At 38.7% G+C, this 20,537-nt stretch overlaps 1 protein-coding gene across 2 annotated transcripts in view; it reads right to left on the bottom strand.

The window, feature by feature from the left end:
* Window positions 1-20,537, bottom strand: part of RPS6KA5 (ribosomal protein S6 kinase A5) — a 134,623-nt gene that overhangs the window by 38,380 nt on the left and 75,706 nt on the right. For both annotated transcript variants that reach the window (XM_037031087.1, XM_037031088.1), the window contains 2 exons: window positions 19,041-19,148; window positions 1,213-1,296 (listed from right to left, as the gene is read on the bottom strand). In XM_037031087.1, the coding sequence (XP_036886982.1) occupies window positions 1,213-1,296; window positions 19,041-19,148 (192 nt within the window). The remainder of the gene's footprint in view (window positions 1-1,212; window positions 1,297-19,040; window positions 19,149-20,537) is intronic.

Below are 20,537 nucleotides of genomic sequence, written 5' to 3'. Positions count from 1 at the left end.
TTGAAGCAAACTAAGCTGACAATTCAATTCTTTTATTTATACAAGCCATTTTGCTCCATCTGAGTTAGGACCTTGAGAACATTCTGCTGTTGGATTTGAAATCATGCTCTTAAAATCGATACAGCCCTATAATCAGATTCCTAGTCACAAAAATTTAAAGGACAGGCTTTAGATAAATGATAAGCCATTAGCAAACATTCTCCACACTTGATATGTCTAGACTGTATATATGGGGTTTTGAAAGGGAATGAGGGAGAAGGGAACGTGAGGAGCAAAAATTAGTCAAAATCCATTATTTGGAGAAAGTTATTAATAAAGCAAAAGTTTTAGGAAAGAACTGAACAAGTCTGTACCCTTTAATACAGGGAGAATAAACATGTTACTTGGATTTTAAAACTACTTAGAAGGCCTCTTCACAGCCTTCATTTTGCACATAACAAAGGAAAATGAGCAGAATAAAAAACTGAGCTCTTTAGAGGGCTTAGGAAAACAAACTTAGCCTATCTCGAATGCTTAAAAAGGATTATTTTCTTTCTCCAGGGATAGTTATAACAATTATTCCTGTTGAAGACAGAGAATCAAGAAAGCCTTCAGTATCTCCACAAACTGAGAAGAAGAAATTGGGGATAATAAAACAGGAAAGATTCCCTTTTCAATGATCTCTTAGAAAGTAAGTATCAACTAAAGGTGAGTTAACTATACATTTTGTATGTTTTCCTAACAAAAGTCAATAATGCCAATAAGCACAGCCCAAAAGCATTCAGCACGACACAGACAGGAAAAACAGAGTTTGTGTATTCAGTACACCGCTGCACCGCACTGTGGCTCAGCTGTGTGCTAAAGGCAGAGGTCCTAGGCAGAGAAAATGAATGATTCTTGTTTTAAATAGAGTTACAGCTGGTGCTTTGCTCAAGACTCTTTTAATGGAAATAACATAAAAATTATTTGAAGAATTGAGCGTTACTCTATAAAACAAGAAAATATCCTCAGCAATAAAACCTGAAAAAGAGGAAATCTAGAATTGCTAATTTTTCTATTATTTTTTCCTCCAAAACACAAGATATCATAATGTGTCATGTATTTAGCAAAAGGAATACAAAAATAAACGTAAGACAACACCAGAAAGAGGACTCTATTAAAGAGATTGTACCTAACTTCTTAACTAGGATTCCTACTATACATTTTATAGCGATATATAAAAATAGTACATACCTTGTCATGTCCTGAATCACCCCCTCTGACAATATCTGGTGCCATATATTCAATAGTTCCACAAAAGGAATATGCTCTTTCGGCCTTAAACAAACAATCGAACAAAAAGAGATTTTATTTCAAGCTAGTATGACACATGACCCAAAATGAAAGTTCACACTACATGTTAGTGGTTGAGGTTAATCACCCCACAGAGCAAAGCACGCACGGTGGCAGACGCTACCTGACAGACCCTCTTCTCCCCAGGACGGCCCATCACTGCCAGAGGATGAGTTCTGGGTACATAAAGACTTCCCATGTGAAACCCACCACCATTCATCCCCCCATGCCTCCACCCGCCCACTCCTGCACTCATTCATTCTCTTCTTTTCTGTTTATGTGTAGATTTCAATGAATGTTTTCTGAAAGAATGCAAACAGTCCTGGTAGGATAACATGAACTGCCTAACACTTTAGATAGCTTTATTTCCAGACAGGCAGGACTGGGAAAACACTAGAAAACTTGGTGGGGGAAGGAAGGCCATTGCTAAGAAGGGGAGTAGGGAACCCAAAGATAAAAAAAGAGGAAAAAATTGAGTGCGAGCCTGCGAACCAGACAATCGCGGTTCGATTCCCAGTCAGGGCACATGCCTGGGTTGCAGGCCAGTTCCCAGCAGGGACACATGAGAGGCAACCATACATTGATATCTCTCTCCCTCTCTCCTTCCCTTCCCCTCTAAAGATAAATAAATAAAAATCTTAAAAAAAAAAGAGGAAAAAATTTTCCCACCATACCATCTTGTCTAGATTTGCCATTGTCTAATAGAGTGTTTAGTGATGATAAGCAAACTGTCTCTAAAAAAAAGATTTTCTCTTCCAGTTACCTGATTTTTCGAACTATAAGATACAGCTAGATTTTAAAGGAGGAAAATGGAAAAACATTGCAAAATTTTGAAGCAAAAATGTGGTAAAATATTTCATAACATAAATAATACAGTAGTTCACCAATGTAAATGTAAACAGAACTCAACAGCAGTGTTAACAACCATTATTCCTCCCAAATGAGGGGGGGTTAAGTCTTACAGTCCAAAAAATACGGCAGGGCAGTTTTTTTCCTCCTTTGTAGAATTTTAGTAAAGAGCTAATTTCACATATCAGCCTAAAAATTAATTTTAAGAACTAAAGCAATTTTTAAAATAACCAACTGTGTCATATGACTCATCCCAATGTAACAAAGAGCTAAACTGTAAATGCAAATATATTAGAGACAAGACTTCCTCTCTAATAATGTACATTCATATGGCTATAACTGAAACTTTCAAAGGCACTTTGGTGCCATTAAAATACTTTTACAAAATTATTATTATTTTTTTTAAAGATTTTATTTATTTATTTATCTTTAGAGGGGAAGGAGAGAGGGAGAGAAACATCAATGTATGGTTGCCTTTTGTGCGTCCCCTGCTGGGAGTTGGCCTGCAGGGAACTGGCCTGCAACCCAGGCATGTGCCCTGGCTGGGAATCGAACGGTGATCCTCTGGTTCGCAGGCCTGTGCTCAATCCACTGAGCTACACCAGCCAGGGCTTTACAAAATTATTTTAGAGGAAGTTTTTCAATTTATACTCGACTCTTCTTCCACTAGTAAGGTTTAAGAAAAAGAAGTATTCCTCTTATTTACCAATTTTTTAATGTAAAGCACACTATTCTAGCAATGTTATGGAAGTGGTAGAAGTCCCCTACACTGTTGGCTGATATGAAAGTCAAGCCCAGAAACAACGAATGTAATACATTCATTTAAACACTGTGATAATAAATGTATTAAAACTACTTAATTGTAAAACATATGTGTAAATAAAAATAAGATACGGTCTATAATTCATTTACTTCTTTTTACACTGAAAGATTACTACATATACTGAACATACACTTATATACTGAATATATACTAATATACTGAATATATACTTATATACTGAATATATACCACATATACTGAGTATATACTTACATACTGAAGGATTACTACATTACTATATGTACTGAAAGNTTTACCAATTTTTTAATGTAAAGCACACTATTCTAGCAATGTTATGGAAGTGGTAGAAGTCCCCTACACTGTTGGCTGATATGAAAGTCAAGCCCAGAAACAACGAATGTAATACATTCATTTAAACACTGTGATAATAAATGTATTAAAACTACTTAATTGTAAAACATATGTATAAATAAAAATAAGATATGGTCTATAATTCATTTACTTCTTTTTATACTGAAAGATTACTACATATACTGAACATACACTTATATACTGAATATATACTAATATACTGAATATATACTAAGATACTGAATATATACTTATATACTGAATATATACTATATATACTGAATATATACTTATATACTGAATATATACCACATATACTGAGTATATACTCACATACTGAAGGATTACTACATTACTATATGTACTGAAAGATTACTAGCCACCTAGAAACTAAAAGAACTAAGTCCTTGTTACCTGGCAGAGTGCTACTGAACAGCAGCACTGTAATATAAATCCTACATCGAATGCCTTTATCTCTCTGGTTCATCATTTCAGTACCAAATGCTAACTTTGTGAAAAAAATTAGAGCTAAATAAAATTTATTTCATAGAAATTTGTGTATAAAAAGTAATGAATAATATTTTGTTAGACACGCTTAGATAGAAAAATGTGTGTATTAGAAAGCATTAATCTGTTCATTGAATTATTTAAGAAGAAATGCTACAAAGTGACTTTTTAAAAAATCCAAACATCTTAAAACTAAAGCATGCTTTTAGTGAATACACTATTTATCACCCAGTGACCCTTTCTTTGGACGTTAAGCAAATGTTACTATCACTGTACAGATGACATGGAGAAACACACAGAAATTACTAAGTCATTTTTTAGTGTTTGATTGCACCTGACAAGACACCTTGAAAACATTATGTGCTAAATCAAGTTTAGGCAAACTGAAAAAAAAATTATTTTCCAAACTGGCTTATGAGTAAAAAGATAATGGGTTTCAATTTATTGACTTTTCAGATTTTTATTTAGAAAACTAGACTTCTTTGCAAGTATACATTTTCATTTATAGGCAACCCCACATCACAAACCATTTTGAAATTACATGCATTTCCTTCTGAGACAATGATTAAATTTTACAAGTCAGGATGCATTCTCTTCTTCAAAACTCTGGACATTCATACGTTTTGTGTGAAAGGGTATGAAACATACAGATTTTACAGATTACTGCCAGAAAGACTTCCGGTGTCTTCCTCGTCTGTCAGTGAGAACCATGCGCTCGGTTCTTTATAGTCTTGACACGGACGGCGCTGAGAACCACGGGAAGAGCTGGAATATACTCCCCCCACCTCCACGCTCTTCCTTCAGCTTTTCTTTTTTCTTTTTTAATGGGGGGAATAGGTAGTGTCTACTTAACAAATAATTAATACGCAATTATCTATTTGATAGGAATTCTAGAAGGCAGTAAAATTAAATCTTAAGTGTTGGGAAGTCCCAGTCACTGAGGAATAATAATAGTAAACAAAGACAAAGCATTTCTTAATTCTCTCATTTAAAAAAGAAACCACGGCCATTTGATTCCCTTGCAGTCCTGTACCCGCTCCCTCTTCCTCCTCTGGGCTCTAACTTCAAGATAATTCCAGTAATTCTACCTAGACAGCAGACTGAGCATGACAGGGGAAGGTTTGGGGGGGGGGGAGGCAGGAAAGGCTGCGTGGTTGTATTTTGTGAACTATGATACGAAGAGGCTGGGATGGCCCTGGATATACAGGGCAAAATACAGGTATATTAAGACAGAGATAGACTTACTATTTATCATCCATTGGTCCTTGCTAAAAGAAATCTAAAGGGTGCACTTCAAAAATAAACGGAACTCACCAGAGTAAGATGTAAGAAGCAACAATGAGATGGGATGGCATAGCTACATTCTACTGTGGTTACTGTTTGTTCAAAATGTAGTTACAGTAATATTTTTCTCAGGGAGATAGTCAATCCACCTATTTAGAATTTAATTTAACATTATTTTGCAAGGAACATTACTTAGTAAAGCTAACACAAAGTTAAAATACAGTGAATGAGAATTTACTTGAAAATGAAAACAGTAAAAGCAGCGTGTGTACACCACTCTGGCCGATAATGCGGAATGTTGTTGTGCTTGCGTGATCAGGTGATCAAAAACGCTTCACTGTTCCTTAGAACAATCAGATAACACTGTGTAAAAAAACCCAAAAAACTCTACAAAAACTGGTATCCTCCTAGAGAAGGATACAAATAGGAGCTCAGCTGCCAAACTCTCAAGTATTTCTCAACACTACACTAAATAATTCCTAGTTTTTGTTTGCCAATGTTTTATTCCATTATTATCTGCTCATTATAAATTTGTAACTTAAATGTAAATTACCAATGACAAAAAGTTTTTCCACACTGTGTTTTTCTCCCCACCCTAATTTTGAAAAATCTCACAACAATGACCTAGAAGTGTTCGATATTAAGTGAATATTGGATTGCGAATCATCTAAGACTGTGTTCTAACCCCTGGAAAGGAGGTGGGGTGCCAGGGAGGAAAGGACCCTGGGGTGCCAGGGAGGTGCCAGCACTGGGGAGGGCACTGAAAACCAGTGAGGGGGCCATATGACCTGTGCCATGGCTGCCCAGAAAGAAACCAGGTAATTTGTTTCAGGTCTCAGCAATCCAGAAGCGTGACTTCGGATACTTTTATGAGGACAAAACATGGAGCCCTCCACTGAAATGGGGTGGACTGGACTTAACACCCTTGCGCAAACCTTGGAACCTAAGACAGCTGAACCCTGAGTAAATGTAAAGTCTAGAAAAACAAACTTCACCCACTTACACAGGTTTGTTTCAGTTGGGTCCTAGCTTTAAAAACAAACAAATAAGCATTTCCTGTGGAATCACATTCTAGGCTTGCATCTCTTGTAGGTTTGGGGCATGGATTTACTCTCCCCTGTAGTACTGGGAAAGGGAGAAAATCTGGTCCAGCATGGTGACATCCTGGAGCGGAGCAGAACCAGAGGAATTCCCACAGCTTACGTGGCCCATGATTCACACTGAGGAAGCCCTGGAGGCATAAAAACACTAAACAAATAAACTAGACTCCATAAATGCATCAAAAAGGATTACTTTAAATGGTGGACAAGTAATCTATAAAAGACCAGTATGTTGTAAAAGATGAAAGATATAAAGAAAGAAAAATATCCATGAAACAATACAGCAGCATAGGAAAGATAAGAATGATATGAAAAACAATCAAAGAGAACTATATAAATGAAAAACTACAGTAACAAAAAATAGGCAGAGTAAATAGATACAACTAAAGAGGGAATCTGTAAAACAGAAGATATATTTGAGAAAATTATCCTAAATGTTTCAAGAGTCCCAAGCAAACTAAATAAAAATATATTCATAGCTCATGCATTTCTATTTCTTGAGTAGTGGTTATAAGAGTGTTTATCTTACAATAATTCACTAACCATACTTTTGTTTTGTGTTTTATTTTACAATAAAAAGATATTAAAAAAAACTAGTCTATTCCTAGATGTGTGTGTATGTATATGTATGCATATATATATATACACATATATACACACATACATATGTATACATACATACATATAAATAATTACTGGATATACAAGGCAAAATAAAGGTATATTAAGACAGAGATAGACTTACTATTTATCATCCATTGATCCTTGCTAAAAGAAATCTAAAGTGTGCACTTCAAAAATAAACTGAACTCACAAGAAAAGAGTAAGATGTAAGAAGCAACAATGAGCAGAGGAAACAGGTAAACATGTGAAAAAATCTAAATAAGTATTGCATTTATATAACAAAAATGATAATTACATAGCAATGATTAACTTGAGGAAATGTAAGGTGGGACTAAAATAGTAAGTAACAATAATATATGAAATTAGATGGATAATTGAAGTTAAAACATTCTAATGTTCTTGAAGTGGTCATGACAACCATGGACATAATGATTAATTTTGGACTCTACCAAGTCATTACATAAGTTAAAAATTTCAGGGTATAACTACTAAAAGAATAGAAATAAAACACACAACTTCTAGATCATTAGGGGGAAATGAAATAAAGTAATCTTAATCATTTGAATAGAAGTCAGGAAAGGGAGGGAGAAAGCAAGGAGAAACTATGGTAGAAAGAAAAACACAGTAAGAAGAAAAAAATTAAAATACATCAGTAATCATAATATACAGATTTAACTCACCAGTTAAAAGACAGAAACTCTCTGGATCAAAAACAAAATCCAGCTATATGTTATTTACAAAAGGCACACCTAAAACATAATGACAAAGAAATATTGAAAGTAAAGAGATGGAAAAAGATACATCAGACCAGCACAAACCAATAGAAGGCTGAAGTATCTTATTAACAGCAAGAAAATGAACTTTAAGGTAAAAAGGATTATTATAATAAGGTAGGGTCATTGTGTGATCATAAAAAGAACATTTCACGAGGGGAATAACACTATTCCAAACCTGAACACCCTCACAAATTGAAGAGCCTTACACTATATAAACAAAAATGGAGAGATCATCAAGAAATGGACAAATCCACAATCATTATGGGTATTTTAATATATCTCTTCTGTAATAACTGACTGATCAAGCAGGACAATAATCAGTGAAGTAAAGCCCTGGATGGTGTAGCTCAGTGGATTGAGCTTGGGACTGTGAACCACACAATCGTGGTTAGATTCCCAGTCAGGGCACATGCCTGGGTTGCAGGCCAAGTCGCAGCACGGGACTCACAGAGGCAACCGTACATTGATATTTCTCTCCTTCTCTCCTTCCTTTCCCCTCTAAAGATAAATAAATAAAATCTTTTTAAAAAGTATATAAAACTATATATCCAACAATTAGAGAATACACGGTCTTTCCAGGTAAACATTAGGTATTTACAGAAATTAACCATGTAATAGATCACAATGCAAATATCAAATACTACAAAAATAAATCACATATATTTTGTTCTCCAAACAGAAAGCAAAATTAGAGCTCATTTACCCGAAGATAACCAAAAATTCATGTTTTTTAATGTTTTATTGATTATGCCATTACAGTTATCCCATTTCTTCCCCTTCATTCCCTTCCACCCTGCACACCCCCTCCCCCATTCCTCCTCCTTAGTTCATGTCCATGTGTCACAAGTACTTTAGATTCTATATTTCCCCCACTATTCTCGCCATCCCCCTATCTATTTTCTACCTACCATCTATGCTATTTTCTGTGCCTTCACCCCCCTTCTCCTCCTCCCACTCCCCTGTTGCTAACCCTCCATGTGATCTCCATTTCTGTGGTTCTGCTCTCCATCTAGCTGTTCTCTTAGATTGCTTTTGTTTTAGGTGTGGTTGTTAATAACTGTGAGTTTGCTGTCCTTTCACTGTTCGTACTTTTTATCTTCTTTTTCTTAGATAAGTCCCTTTAACATTTCATACAATAAGGGCTTGGTGATGATGAACTCCTTGAACTTGACCTTATCTGAGAAGCACTTTATCTGCCCTTCCATTCTAAATGAAAGCTTTGCTGGATAGAGCAATCTTGGTTGTAGGTCTTTGGATTTCATGACTTGGAATACTTCTTTCCAGCCCCTTCTTGCCTGTAAGGTCTCTTTTGAGGAATCAGCTGACAGTCTTATGGGAACTCCTTTGTAGGTGACTGTCCCCTTATCTCTTGCTGCTTCTAGGATTCTCTCCTTCACTTTAATCTTGGCTAATGTAATGATGATGTGCCTTGGTGTGTTCCTTCTCGGGTCCAACTTCTTTAGGACTCTCTGAGCTTCCTGGATTTCCTGGAAGTCTGTTTCCTTTGCCAGATTGGGAAAGTTCTCCTTTATTATTTGTTCAAATAAGTTTTCCACTTGTTGTTGTTCCTCTTCTCTTTCTGGTACCCCTATAATTCGGATGTTGGAACGTTTAAAGATGTCCTGGAGGTTCCTAAGCCTCTCCCTATTTTTTTTTTTTGAGTTCTTGTTTCTACATTCTTTTCTGTTCGGTTGTTTTTTTCTTCCTTCTGGTCCACTCGACTGATATGAGTCCCAGTTTCCTTCCCATCAATATTGGTTCCCTGTGCATTTTCCTTCATTACACTTAGTGTAGCCTTCATTTTTTCATCTAATTTGTGACTAAAATCAACCAGTTCTGTGAGCATCCTGATCACCAGTGGTTTGAACTGTGCATCTGATAGGTTGGCTATCTTTTGGTCGCTTAGAAGTATTGGCTCTGGGGCTTTGAGCTGTTCTTCTTCTTGAGCCATAATGCTTGGTCAGTTTGTGCCTGTTAGGTATGAGGGGCGGAGACTTAGGTGTTCACCAGGGCAGGGCAACCCAGGTCACTGGGTTGTGACATTGTACATGGGGGCGGGATCAGAGAGGGAAAAAAATGGCACTTTGCTCCCCTCTCTCTCAGATTTCTGTCCCCTCTGAGGCTTCCCACAAGCAAATTGGGCCCTTCTGGTGCTGATTCCCGGGTGCGTGGGCTTGTGTATGTTCTAGGACCCTGTGGGTCTCTCCAATGAACTCTCTGTGAGCCTGGGAGCCTCTCCTGGCACTTCGACCCCTGAAAGTTTTTCCAATTATTGCTTTTAGGCTTTAATTCCATTCGCTGGAGCCCTGGGTTGCGCGATCTGTCTCACTATCTGTTTTTTCACCTGGTCACACGAATGTGTGACCGTGGTCAGCCCACTACCTTGCACCCTCACTGGGTCTGCCCGTTGCCACCCCACACCTGCGATCTGCCAACTGTAGCCTGCATGGGTCGGTCTGGCCACTTTTTCCTGCGAAACCCCGCTCTGCCAGCTGCTGACTCCGCCCCTCTTACCGGTCTGGATGAATGGTTTGTTGTTGTCAGACTTCTGTACAGTTCAATTTTCTCTCTGTTCTGGTTGTGTTCTGGTTTCTAAATCTTTGTTGTTCATAAACTGGGTTGTGCAAGGAGGTACAGTGTTTCCACCTATACCTCCATCTTGGCCAGAAGTCCAAAAACTCATGTTTTTGAACAATGAAAAACCCATTTCTAAGTAATTCATGTCCCAATGGAAAAAGCCCACAATGAATATTAGATTATTGGAATAAGAGTACAAACGCTATGTATCAGGACTTGTGGAATACACCTGAAGCTGCTTGTAGAAACTGAGTTTTATTTAAAAAGATTAAATATTAATGAGCTAGGTGTCCCATTCAAAAGTTTAGAAAATATGAAAAACTCACAGAAAGTAAAAGGAATGAAGAAATAAAGGAATAGCATGAAAGAAATAGAAAAAAATTAGAGCTTGACAAAAGTTATTTGTTGGAAGAAAATAAAATGAACAAATCTCTAGCAAATTGATCAAGAAGGAAAAAAAGTTAAAAATCAACAACAGTAATTTAAAAGAAAATATTACTACAATTAAAAGAGATTAATAAATAAGGAAATTTTATTAACATGATGCCAAAAAATTAAAGAAAAAATAACATTTTCTGTAAACATTAACTTACCAAAATTGACTCAAGAACAAATTGAACACCTAAATACAACTAAAAATATTGTTAAAATATTAAACTGGTATTTGCAAAAAGCCAATCAGACTCATCCAGGAAGTAAAGATTTGAAGTGAATCTGTGGATTAGTGGGACTAAAATGAAATAACATTCCTGTACTTTGGCAAGAAAAACATAGATATTCTAATTTTTGTAAGTAGAAGCAAAAATTAAAAAGTTATAGAAATAAAACTAATAATATATGAAGCATTCCAAAGAAAATCATAAAATATTATTAGAGAACATAAAATAGCAACAAAATAAATGAAATGTATAAATATTCATGTATGCAAATTCATTAATAGGAGGATTCAATATCCAAAGATTGCAGTTCTCTCCAAATTAATTTATGAATTCCATTCCACATTTTTAAATATATTTTATTGATTATACCATTACAGTTGTTCTATTCCCCCCCTTCATTCCCCTCCACCCACACACTCCCTGCCCCACCATTCTCCCCCCCTTAGTTTATAACCACGTGTCTCAAGTTCTTTAGATTCTATATTTCCCCCACTATTCTCGCCATCCCCCTATCTATTTTCTACCTACCATCTATGCTATTTTCTGTGCCTTCACCCCCCTTCTCCTCCTCCCACTCCCCTGTTGCTAACCCTCCATGTGTTCTTCATTTCTATGATTCCACTCCTGATCTAGCTGTCCTCTTGGTTTGCTTTTGTTTTAGGTGTGGTTGTTAATAACTGTGAGTTTGCTGTCCTTTCACTGTTAATATTTTTCATCTTCTTTTTCTTAGATAAGTCCCTTTAGCATTTCATATAATAAGGGCTTGGTGATGATGAACTCCTTGAACTTGACCTTATCTGAGAAGCACTTTATCTACCCTTCCATTCTAAATGAAAGCTTTGCTGGATAGAGCANAGTTTTCCACTTGTGGCTGTTTCTTTCCCCCTTCTGGTACCCCTATAATCCGGATGTTGGAACGTTTAAAGATGTCCTGGAGGTTCCTAAGCCTCTCCTCATTTTTTTGAATTCTCATTTCTTCATTCCTGTCTTGTGGGATGTTTCATTCTTCCTTCTGGTCCATTCCATTGATTTGAGTCCCAGTTTCCTTTCCATCGCTATTGGTTTCCTGGACATCTCCCTTCATTTCAATTAGTTTAGCCTTCATATGTTCCTCTAATTTGTGACTATAATTTACCAGTTCTGTGAGCATCCTGATAAATAGTGTCTTGAATTGTGCTTCTGAGAGGCTGGCAATTTCTTGGTCGCTTAGAGTTATTGGCTCTGGGACTTTGAGTTCTTCTTGCGCCATCTTTTGGGCTGTTCGTGCCTGTTCCGTAGCAGGATCAGAGCCCTAAAGTGTTCACTAGAACAGGGCAACTCAGTCGCTGGGTTGTGACGTTGTATGTGGGGGTGGGGTCAAAGAGGAACAATGGCTTCCCACCTGCCACTGAGGTGCAGCAGCCACCACTGTCACCAGGCCCACACGTTTCGTTCCACTGCACGCGAGTGTGCCACCGCCATCAGCCCTCCACCACTGGGTTCGCCCTCTGAGGCCTGTGTGGTCCGTCTCACTGTGTGCAAATGTGTGACTGCGGTCAGTCTGCCCTACACCCCGACTGGTTCCGGGCTGCCTGCGCGCCTAGGTCGGGGGATCTGTCCTGCCCGACCCTGCTCCGCTGCTGGCTCCGCCTCTCTTACTGTCCCCGTTGAACGGTTCGTAGTTGTCAGACTTCCGTATAATTCCGTTTTCTGGTCTTTGGGTGTGTCCTAGCTCTCCAAACCTTTGTTGTATTCAAACCTGGTTGTGGGAGAAGGCATAGTGTTTCCACCTATGCCTCCACCTGGCCGGAAGTCTCCATTCCACATTAATGTGGGGCAGCCAAAGACTGAATAGATAAGAGCGTGAAGACGGAGTAGGCAGGTATGGGGGAGGGAGAAAGGAACAGTAGGATGAAGAATGAAGGGAAGAAAGATCTCACCTTTCCAGATTTAAGACTCATGGTAAAAGCATAGCCTTTAAGGTTTTTGGTTTTGACTTGGGAGATGCAAACAGACAGAAGGAACTGAGTGAATAACCTAGAAACAGACTCACAAGCATACATAGGAATTTGGTGTTTGACAGACTGCATTTCAAATCAGTAGGGAAATGAATAACTGAGTATTCAATGAATAGTTCAGTCAATGGGACTATCTCTATTAAAAAATAAACTAAGATCCGCTCTTCATTTTACACACAAAAATTAATTCCTAGTAAATTAAGAATTTCACAGTGTTAATTTTTAAAAAAGAAAATAAAGAGATCATCTTATACACTGAGACAGGAAGAGGTTTCATTTTAAAATATTTTACTCCTCAAGAACAAGAAAAACAGTCCTGAATGGTGTGGCTCAGTGGGTTGAGCGTTGGACTGGAAAGCAAAGGGTTGATGGTTCACTTCCCAGTCGGCAAATCCCTGGGTTGCAGGCGGGTCCCCAGTGCGGGGCAAGCGGGAGGCAACCATACATTGATGTTTCTCTCTCTCTCTCTTTCTCCCTCCCTTCACCTCTCTAAAATAAATGAATAAAATATTAAAAAAAATAAAGGCATATATGAAAAGCCCACAGCAAACATCATATTCAATGATGGAAAAACTGAAAGCTCTTCCTCTAAGACCAGTAACAAGGTAAGGATGCTACCTTGCACTACTTCTACTCAACACAGCACTGGAAGTGCTAGCCAAAGCAGTTAGGCAAGAAAAAGAAATAAAAAGTATCCAAATGAGGCCCTGACTGGGGTGGTTCAGTTGGTTGGGTGTCGTCCCATGAACTGACAGATCTCTGGTTTTATTCCTAGACAGGGCACATGCCTGGGTTGCAAGTTCGGTCCCCTAGGGTGCATACTGAAGGCAACCAATCGATGTTTCTCTCTCACATTGACATTTCTCACCCTCTCCTTCTCCCTCCCCTCCCTTCCCTGTAAAATCAAAAATAAAATAAAATATTTAAAATTGTCAAACTCACTAAAACAGAAAGTAGAATGGTAGTTGCCAGAGGCTAGTAGGTGGAAAAAATGGTGAGTTGGTGACTGGGTACAGAGTTTAGTTTCGAAAGAGGGAAAATTCTAGAGAACTGTTGCACAATAATATGAATAAAATTAACACTACTGACTTAAAAAAGGTTAAGATGGTAAGTTTTATGTTATACCTATTTTACCACAAAGGCTTTGAGAAATGATTGACAGGACTTATCTACAGAGACCTAACAGGTTCTTTGGTAACACATGCAAATGAAAAGAACTGTGAATATATGGACAGTAAGAATCAGGAATGGAGACAGAGGCACTACAAGCTCTGCCTTAGAGAATTATCTGATTCCTAACGCAAATGTGCTCTTTACGGACCCTGAGCTCCCTTACGCATCTTGAGAAACACACGTTGCAACAGCAGAATCTTGCACATATTATTAACTAGGCATTTATCAGAGGAAACTGTAAATTACAACTTTCCTACAAATAAGAATATTAAGGGGGAATAATTTAAGATTCTCATTCATATATTTTAATCTTGCTCAAAGTAATCTGAACAGTGCCTCCTACAAGCAGAAACTGGTGTTTATGTAGAGCTCTACACTTTCGTAAACAGTAGCTTATTGTGTCCATGTGACAATCTTCTAACCTAGACATGGCAGACACTGTTTTACTGATGAAGAAACCAAGACTGAGAGGGGTTAATGACCCAGTGACTCGCCCAATGTCACACAGCCAGGAAGTGTAGAACCAAAAAGATCTCCCAACTCTATTTTGTATTCTTTGCACTCACTAAGAGCCTCTTTTATGTTAAAACATTAGTTAGCAAATCACATTACCTAAACTGAGCACAGGTTGCATTTTTCTATTTTCTGGGAAGAGAAAACAAGTCCGTAGACCTTTTCTTTTAAGCACATCTACCACGGCAGTGAGTTATAACTGACGTAGCTACCTGTGTTTTAAATGTCAAGGATGCTATTTTCTTCTAGTTTTATTTCTCTACATGTAGGCTCATTTTAATAATGCTGGGAAGATTTTCAAGTGTTCAGTGTTAAATTATGAAAACAGGGACCATATTTAAGCACACGGTAAATAATAACACACAAATGTGTCATTTTGACATTATTTCTTTATATATAAGTAAGAACAAATGCCCTTAATGTTTTTAAAGTCTTCAGTTAGACTCATACATCCAATACCTAGCAGATTCTCTGACTCACAGTGAGAACTCAACAAATGTTTGCTGAACTGCACTCTCAGAAGATCCATGAAGGACATATACTAGCCTGCAAATAGTTAGAAATACCTTCTTTCATTCTCAGAATCTCAAAGGATTTTTCAAATTCTGTGGTTGAGAAAAGAACACATCTGTAAAAGTATAAAATTTGCAGTGCTCCTGATCATATAAAAGATTTTTAAGGTTTCTAAAATAAACCAATTTTATTCTATATACAATCTAGTTTAGCAAAATGTAATCTAAAATAATTCATAATTAAATAACTCAAAATTAAATGAGAAATAATTCATAATTAAAATGCATATTTAAATAATTATATAACTACTTGATGAATACCTCTAGCATGCAGGCCCATTAGGGCAAGGAATTGGCTATGTTCACAACTATATTTCTAGGGTCTGGTACAATACTTGGTACACAGCAGGTACTCAATAAATATTTGCTGAATTATTAAATTAACAAATATACAGAGATGAGTATTACACCATGAGCAGGAACTTCAGGCATACATAAAAATAACTTCCTAAAAACTAAATAACAACATATTTCCCCAAGCAAATGAGGACAGACTCTGTAATACATAAAACTGAGATATACGGAAAGAAGGAGGGGGAGATCAGTTCAGTTTTCAAAGGTTGAACTTGAGAAGCCTATGAGAAAGTTAGGTGGACATACACTGTGGGCATGTTTGGGTCTGGATCCCAGAAGAAAAGCCAGTGTTGGCCATGTATTTGGGAAGTACCAGCACCCGGGACAGAATGCACATAAAACGAGAGGAGTACCCAGCACTGGACCGTGAGCAGCGTAGGGCTGAATGGTCAGGTAGAAGAGGAAAAGCCTGTGAAAACAGAGGGAGAAAGAAGGAACGTCAAGGGAGTGTGGTGTGACGGGAGCCAAGGTGAGAGGCAATTTCCAGTTCAACACTACCAGCTGGCCAAGTAAGATGAGGACTGAAAAGCACCAAAACTGAAGTAAATTGTGGCCTTAGCAAGAACTGCTTGGTCAGTTGGCAAGGGTACAAGCCAACTGGAGCCGGCGCGGAAGTGAGAGGAGACATGTGGGTAAGGAGAGCGGGTGAGCCAATAGTGACAAAAGAGAACAGGACATTTGCTGGAAGGGAATATGGGATTCTGAGATTGTTCTTGCTTTTATCTATCTGGTTGCTGGTCGGTCTGTCCACCCAATTTGTCTCTCCATTAAAAAACTTTTAAGACAGGAGAGACTAGGCATGCTAAATGGTGACAGAAAGGGTCCAAGAGGAAGAGGCTGAAAAGGAGAGAGGTCAGTTAGAGAAAGAGATAGAGATATATAATAGAAACTGGAAACCAAAGAGGAAACTCCTTAAAGTGCAGTTTAAACCGAACACCAAGGCGGTACGATAGGAGTGGATAAACAAGAAACTCATTCCAAGAGAGACGATGTTTCAATGTGAGTTGGGCTGAGAAGTGAAAGCAAAAAGAAATGAGAGCTAATCACAACATAAATTGTTTCCTGGGAATATTTTCAAGATAGAAAGGGTCTAGGCATGAAAACTGGCTAAGCAGGAAATGGGTAGGATAGGGGGCAACAGACCACTAGCTTCCCCAGCTAATGGACTCAGAAAAGCTTCCCAGCTCTGGGAGTCCTACCTGAATCCTCGCGTGAAGAGTGTGTTCTCCAGGACTAAGAGCTGGTTGGTTGTCTTACGGGGAAAAGAGATGAACTGCAAAGCTTACTAACATGTGACAACTCACCCCTCTATTACTAATTGCAGTTGGACTGTATTCGGTGAATAGTAAGGGAATCTGTAAATTGCTTCTCCACTTCAGATCAAATCCCTGTATTTCATATTTGCACCTAAACAACTAAGTGCTCAAAAACTATGGCCTCTGGTGAGAACGCCCTTCCTTCCCTTGAGGAATAGCTGCGGACGAGACTAGCAGAAAACACCGTCGTCTCTCCTGTGAGGAGCAGCCTGGCTGATTCAGTCACACAGCGGATCTGACTAATCAGTATGGAAACTCCAATCCATGTTTGATTATTGTTTGCTTCTTTCTGTTTCGGTTCCTAACATTTTGCTGCTCACCAACATTTGCCAAGTGATCAGACATACACACCCATGAGCATGGGGTTTACTGTGATTCTTTTCACTGTTGTATTACCAGAACTCAGTCTAACTCTAGCTCGGAGAAGGCCCTCACCCAACCAATACTCATGGAGTGAAAGGCAAATGTATGAATGGTTCCATGGGGAGAGGCAGGTGAGCACCGCATCTTTCTATGCAGGGGTCCTGTACATGCCAGGGACCCTTCACAGTCTGCTGAAGCTGACAGACCCCCTTCTCAGAATAATGTTTTTAAGAATATAGTATGACTGAAAAAACTAAGTCTAATAAAGTACAGACAGAGGAAAAGAATTATATTGCAATCAAAATAGAAAAAGAAGTTGTGACATCATCACAAGCCACAGGTGGACTTACACATCCCTGGGACCTGTTCCTTGTACATCCTTCCAATCAAACCCCTGTGCCCCACCCCACCTGCCCCTCTCCTCTGAGGCGGAAGTGAGGCTCCAATGCCTGGGCCTCTGTGGGGGTCAAAGGTGCAAAGGAGCCTGCCTTGGGGCTTCCCACACGACTGTTTAGGGTTTAAGTGTGATCAAGGAAGCTCACTGAAGCTGAAAACCAAGGAGGGAGAACAGGAATGAGCAAAAAAGAAACTCATTCCAAGAAAGATGATACTTTAACACAAGTGAATGTCGGTTACAATGAGTATTTCTGCCACCCATGTCCCAAATCTGGTTGGTATTTTCTTCTCTCCCTTTCAAGTGCACGCCTACCCTGCTCTGTTACCTATAGTGGGGTTTGGGGGTGAAGCAACTGTTAACACTTAATCAGTCACATTTCACTGAAGTTGCCACTAACTTTCGCAAAGGAGAAAAAGTATTAAACATCAAACTTCAACGTAAATTTCTCAAAACCTCATCTAATTGATTTTATAACTATGATTTCCTGTCAAAGATAATATATTATACCCACAGCTTCATGAAGGCGGGCACTTTCTATTTTATTCATCATCATATCACCTAGTACCTAGTGTAACAAGTGGTCAACCAACATTCATCAAATAAGTAAACTGAATGAATATAGATAAGATTAAAAAATTGAGATACTTAGTTTTTATAGTTTCAGCACTAATTCATCTAGGGCTGCTCTGGCATATGACAAAAAAAGATAATAATCAGAAACAGGGACACCTAATTTGGAACCCAAGAATAATATGTTTCATACAAACTCCCTTACTTCAAAAATTTTACTGCGGTTTTGTTCTCTATCAACCATTTCTCAAACAGAAATGAATTGACATTCATATTTACTTAGTTACGATGAATAACTAGTAAGTGTACAAATATCATTTTATTACAACTGCTACATAAATAGTACTAATTACAACCAACAGATGTACAATTTTAAATGTCATTCAATGTTTTCGTAATATTCAACTAGCTCAATCAATATTAAAATGCAAAGTCTTCCATATTGAAAATCTGCACATTAGCAGATTTTAGTTCATATAAGCAAAACAAAACAATAAGATTATTCAAGAATTAAGTCTAGTAGATTCTTACCATTCTTGTCAAGTGAACTCAGAGGACCATCACAACATGACATGTCCTTCTTTGTGACCACAATGTAAACCGCATATGCTTGGATTTCTATTGGCTACCACCTAAGCCATCCTTCTCAAGCCCCCCATGGGTTATTGAAACTCTTCAGTTACATTTATGGGAAAGTTAAACACATAGTCTTGTTTAGTCTTAACCTGGGAAATCCGGATGTTTCATCTAAGGTTTACTGCGATTCTAACAGAGTGGTTCCACGGTCACTTTAAACCAAAAATCTTCACAGTCACTCATGCCAAACATTCCTCTAGGTAAATCTACACAAAAATCCACAATCCATATGGCATTAGCCCCATTAAATGCTTATTCTATAGCTAATTTTTCATCATTGTTTATATTCTGTTATTACTGACTTTAAATTAAAATTGTAATACTCACTTCATCAGCCACAAACTCCTTACTCAGACCAAAATCTGTCAGCACCACATGGCCATTAGAATCAAGCAGAATATTCTCAAGCTTAATGTCACGGTATATAATTCCCAACTGTAAAAACAAATAAATATGCATTTAAAACTAACAACTTCCATAAGTCTTTCATATCTCCTTAAAAACAAACCCAAAAGAGGCAGTCTCCTGCTGAGCTATCATGGGTCCTAGTCATTGAACAGGGCAAATGCTGATTCCTCCGTCTTCTGGCGCACCCGCTGGGCTCCCCGCACCCCTCCAACCAGTCTTCCTTGTCTGTGCAGGGAGGGTCCACTCATGCTGGGCCTGCTTCTCTGGGGTCTCCCCGCCGACTGTTGCTTCTTCCTGCCTCTGTCCTCCTTCACAGACTCCACCCTGACCCCAGACGATCTTCAGGTGCCCTTGGCCAGTTCCGTCCACCACTTCCCAAATGGGGAGCGTGGCCTCCAGACTAAGCAGGTCCCACAGCACTCATGTCTCTGTTTTTATTCCTACAGCACTTCCAAACAGACCCGCATTTTTGTCTCTTCCTGGGAAACCCGGTGTTAACAAAACAGGCTTTTGTGTGGCCCTTCTTCGTGTTTCTCTTTCCCGGGCACCAGGAGGCAGGGGAACCCAGTGGAGACCTGACTTGCTGCATTACTTCCACTCCCCGTCAGTTACAGCTGCACCCAGCAGTCACCGCGTTCTCCGCTTCTGTTTCTGATGACCCGGTCTCAGTAAGAATGAATGTGTATGGATTCTCCTTTAATAACCAGATTTAAAGCTTTCACACAAATTAAACACTGCATTTACTAAGCTTTCCTGTCAGAGCTTTGTATTTTGTTAGTCTTCCCTCTGGGATTTATAAGGAGTCCCAACACCATTTTTATGCCATAAAAAACAACTTCCAACACCTCTAACCACAGAATGGAAAGACCTTTTCAGCCTATTCCTCGGCCCCACTTGGCTCATGTATAAAAAGACATCCCAACTACTTTCCATCCCGTGACATACTCATAAGAGTGAAAGTTGTCATCACACCAACAATGCTACCAAAAGGAGCACCAATGTCCATTCCCATCACCTCGGTTCAGCTCCCTCTCTGCTTACTCCTTGTTCACTTTCCCTCCAGGGCACTCAGTCCCTCCCCCAGGGTCTTTTCTCTTTCCCTCCTGTTCTTANTATTTTGTTAGTCTTCCCTCTGGGATTTATAAGGAGTCCCAACACCATTTTTATGCCATAAAAAACAACTTCCAACACCTCTAACCACAGAGTGGAAAGACCTTTTCAGCCTATTCCTCGGCCCCACTTGGCTCATGTATAAAAAGACATCCCAACTACTTTCCATCCCATGACATACTCATAAGAGTGAAAGTTGTCATCACACCAACAATGCTACCAAAAGGAGCACCAATGTCCATTCCCATCACCTCGGTTCAGCTCCCTCTCCGCTTACTCCTTGTTCACTTTCCCTCCAGGGCACTC

The sequence above is a fragment of the Sturnira hondurensis genome, unplaced genomic scaffold (genome assembly GCF_014824575.4).
Source record: "Sturnira hondurensis isolate 20B ecotype Veracruz unplaced genomic scaffold, ASM1482457v3 Scaffold0021143, whole genome shotgun sequence".
Classification (NCBI taxonomy): Eukaryota; Metazoa; Chordata; class Mammalia; order Chiroptera; family Phyllostomidae; genus Sturnira; species Sturnira hondurensis.
The sequence above is the reverse complement of the archived record's forward strand: the minus strand, read 5'-3'. Positions and strand labels throughout refer to the sequence as shown.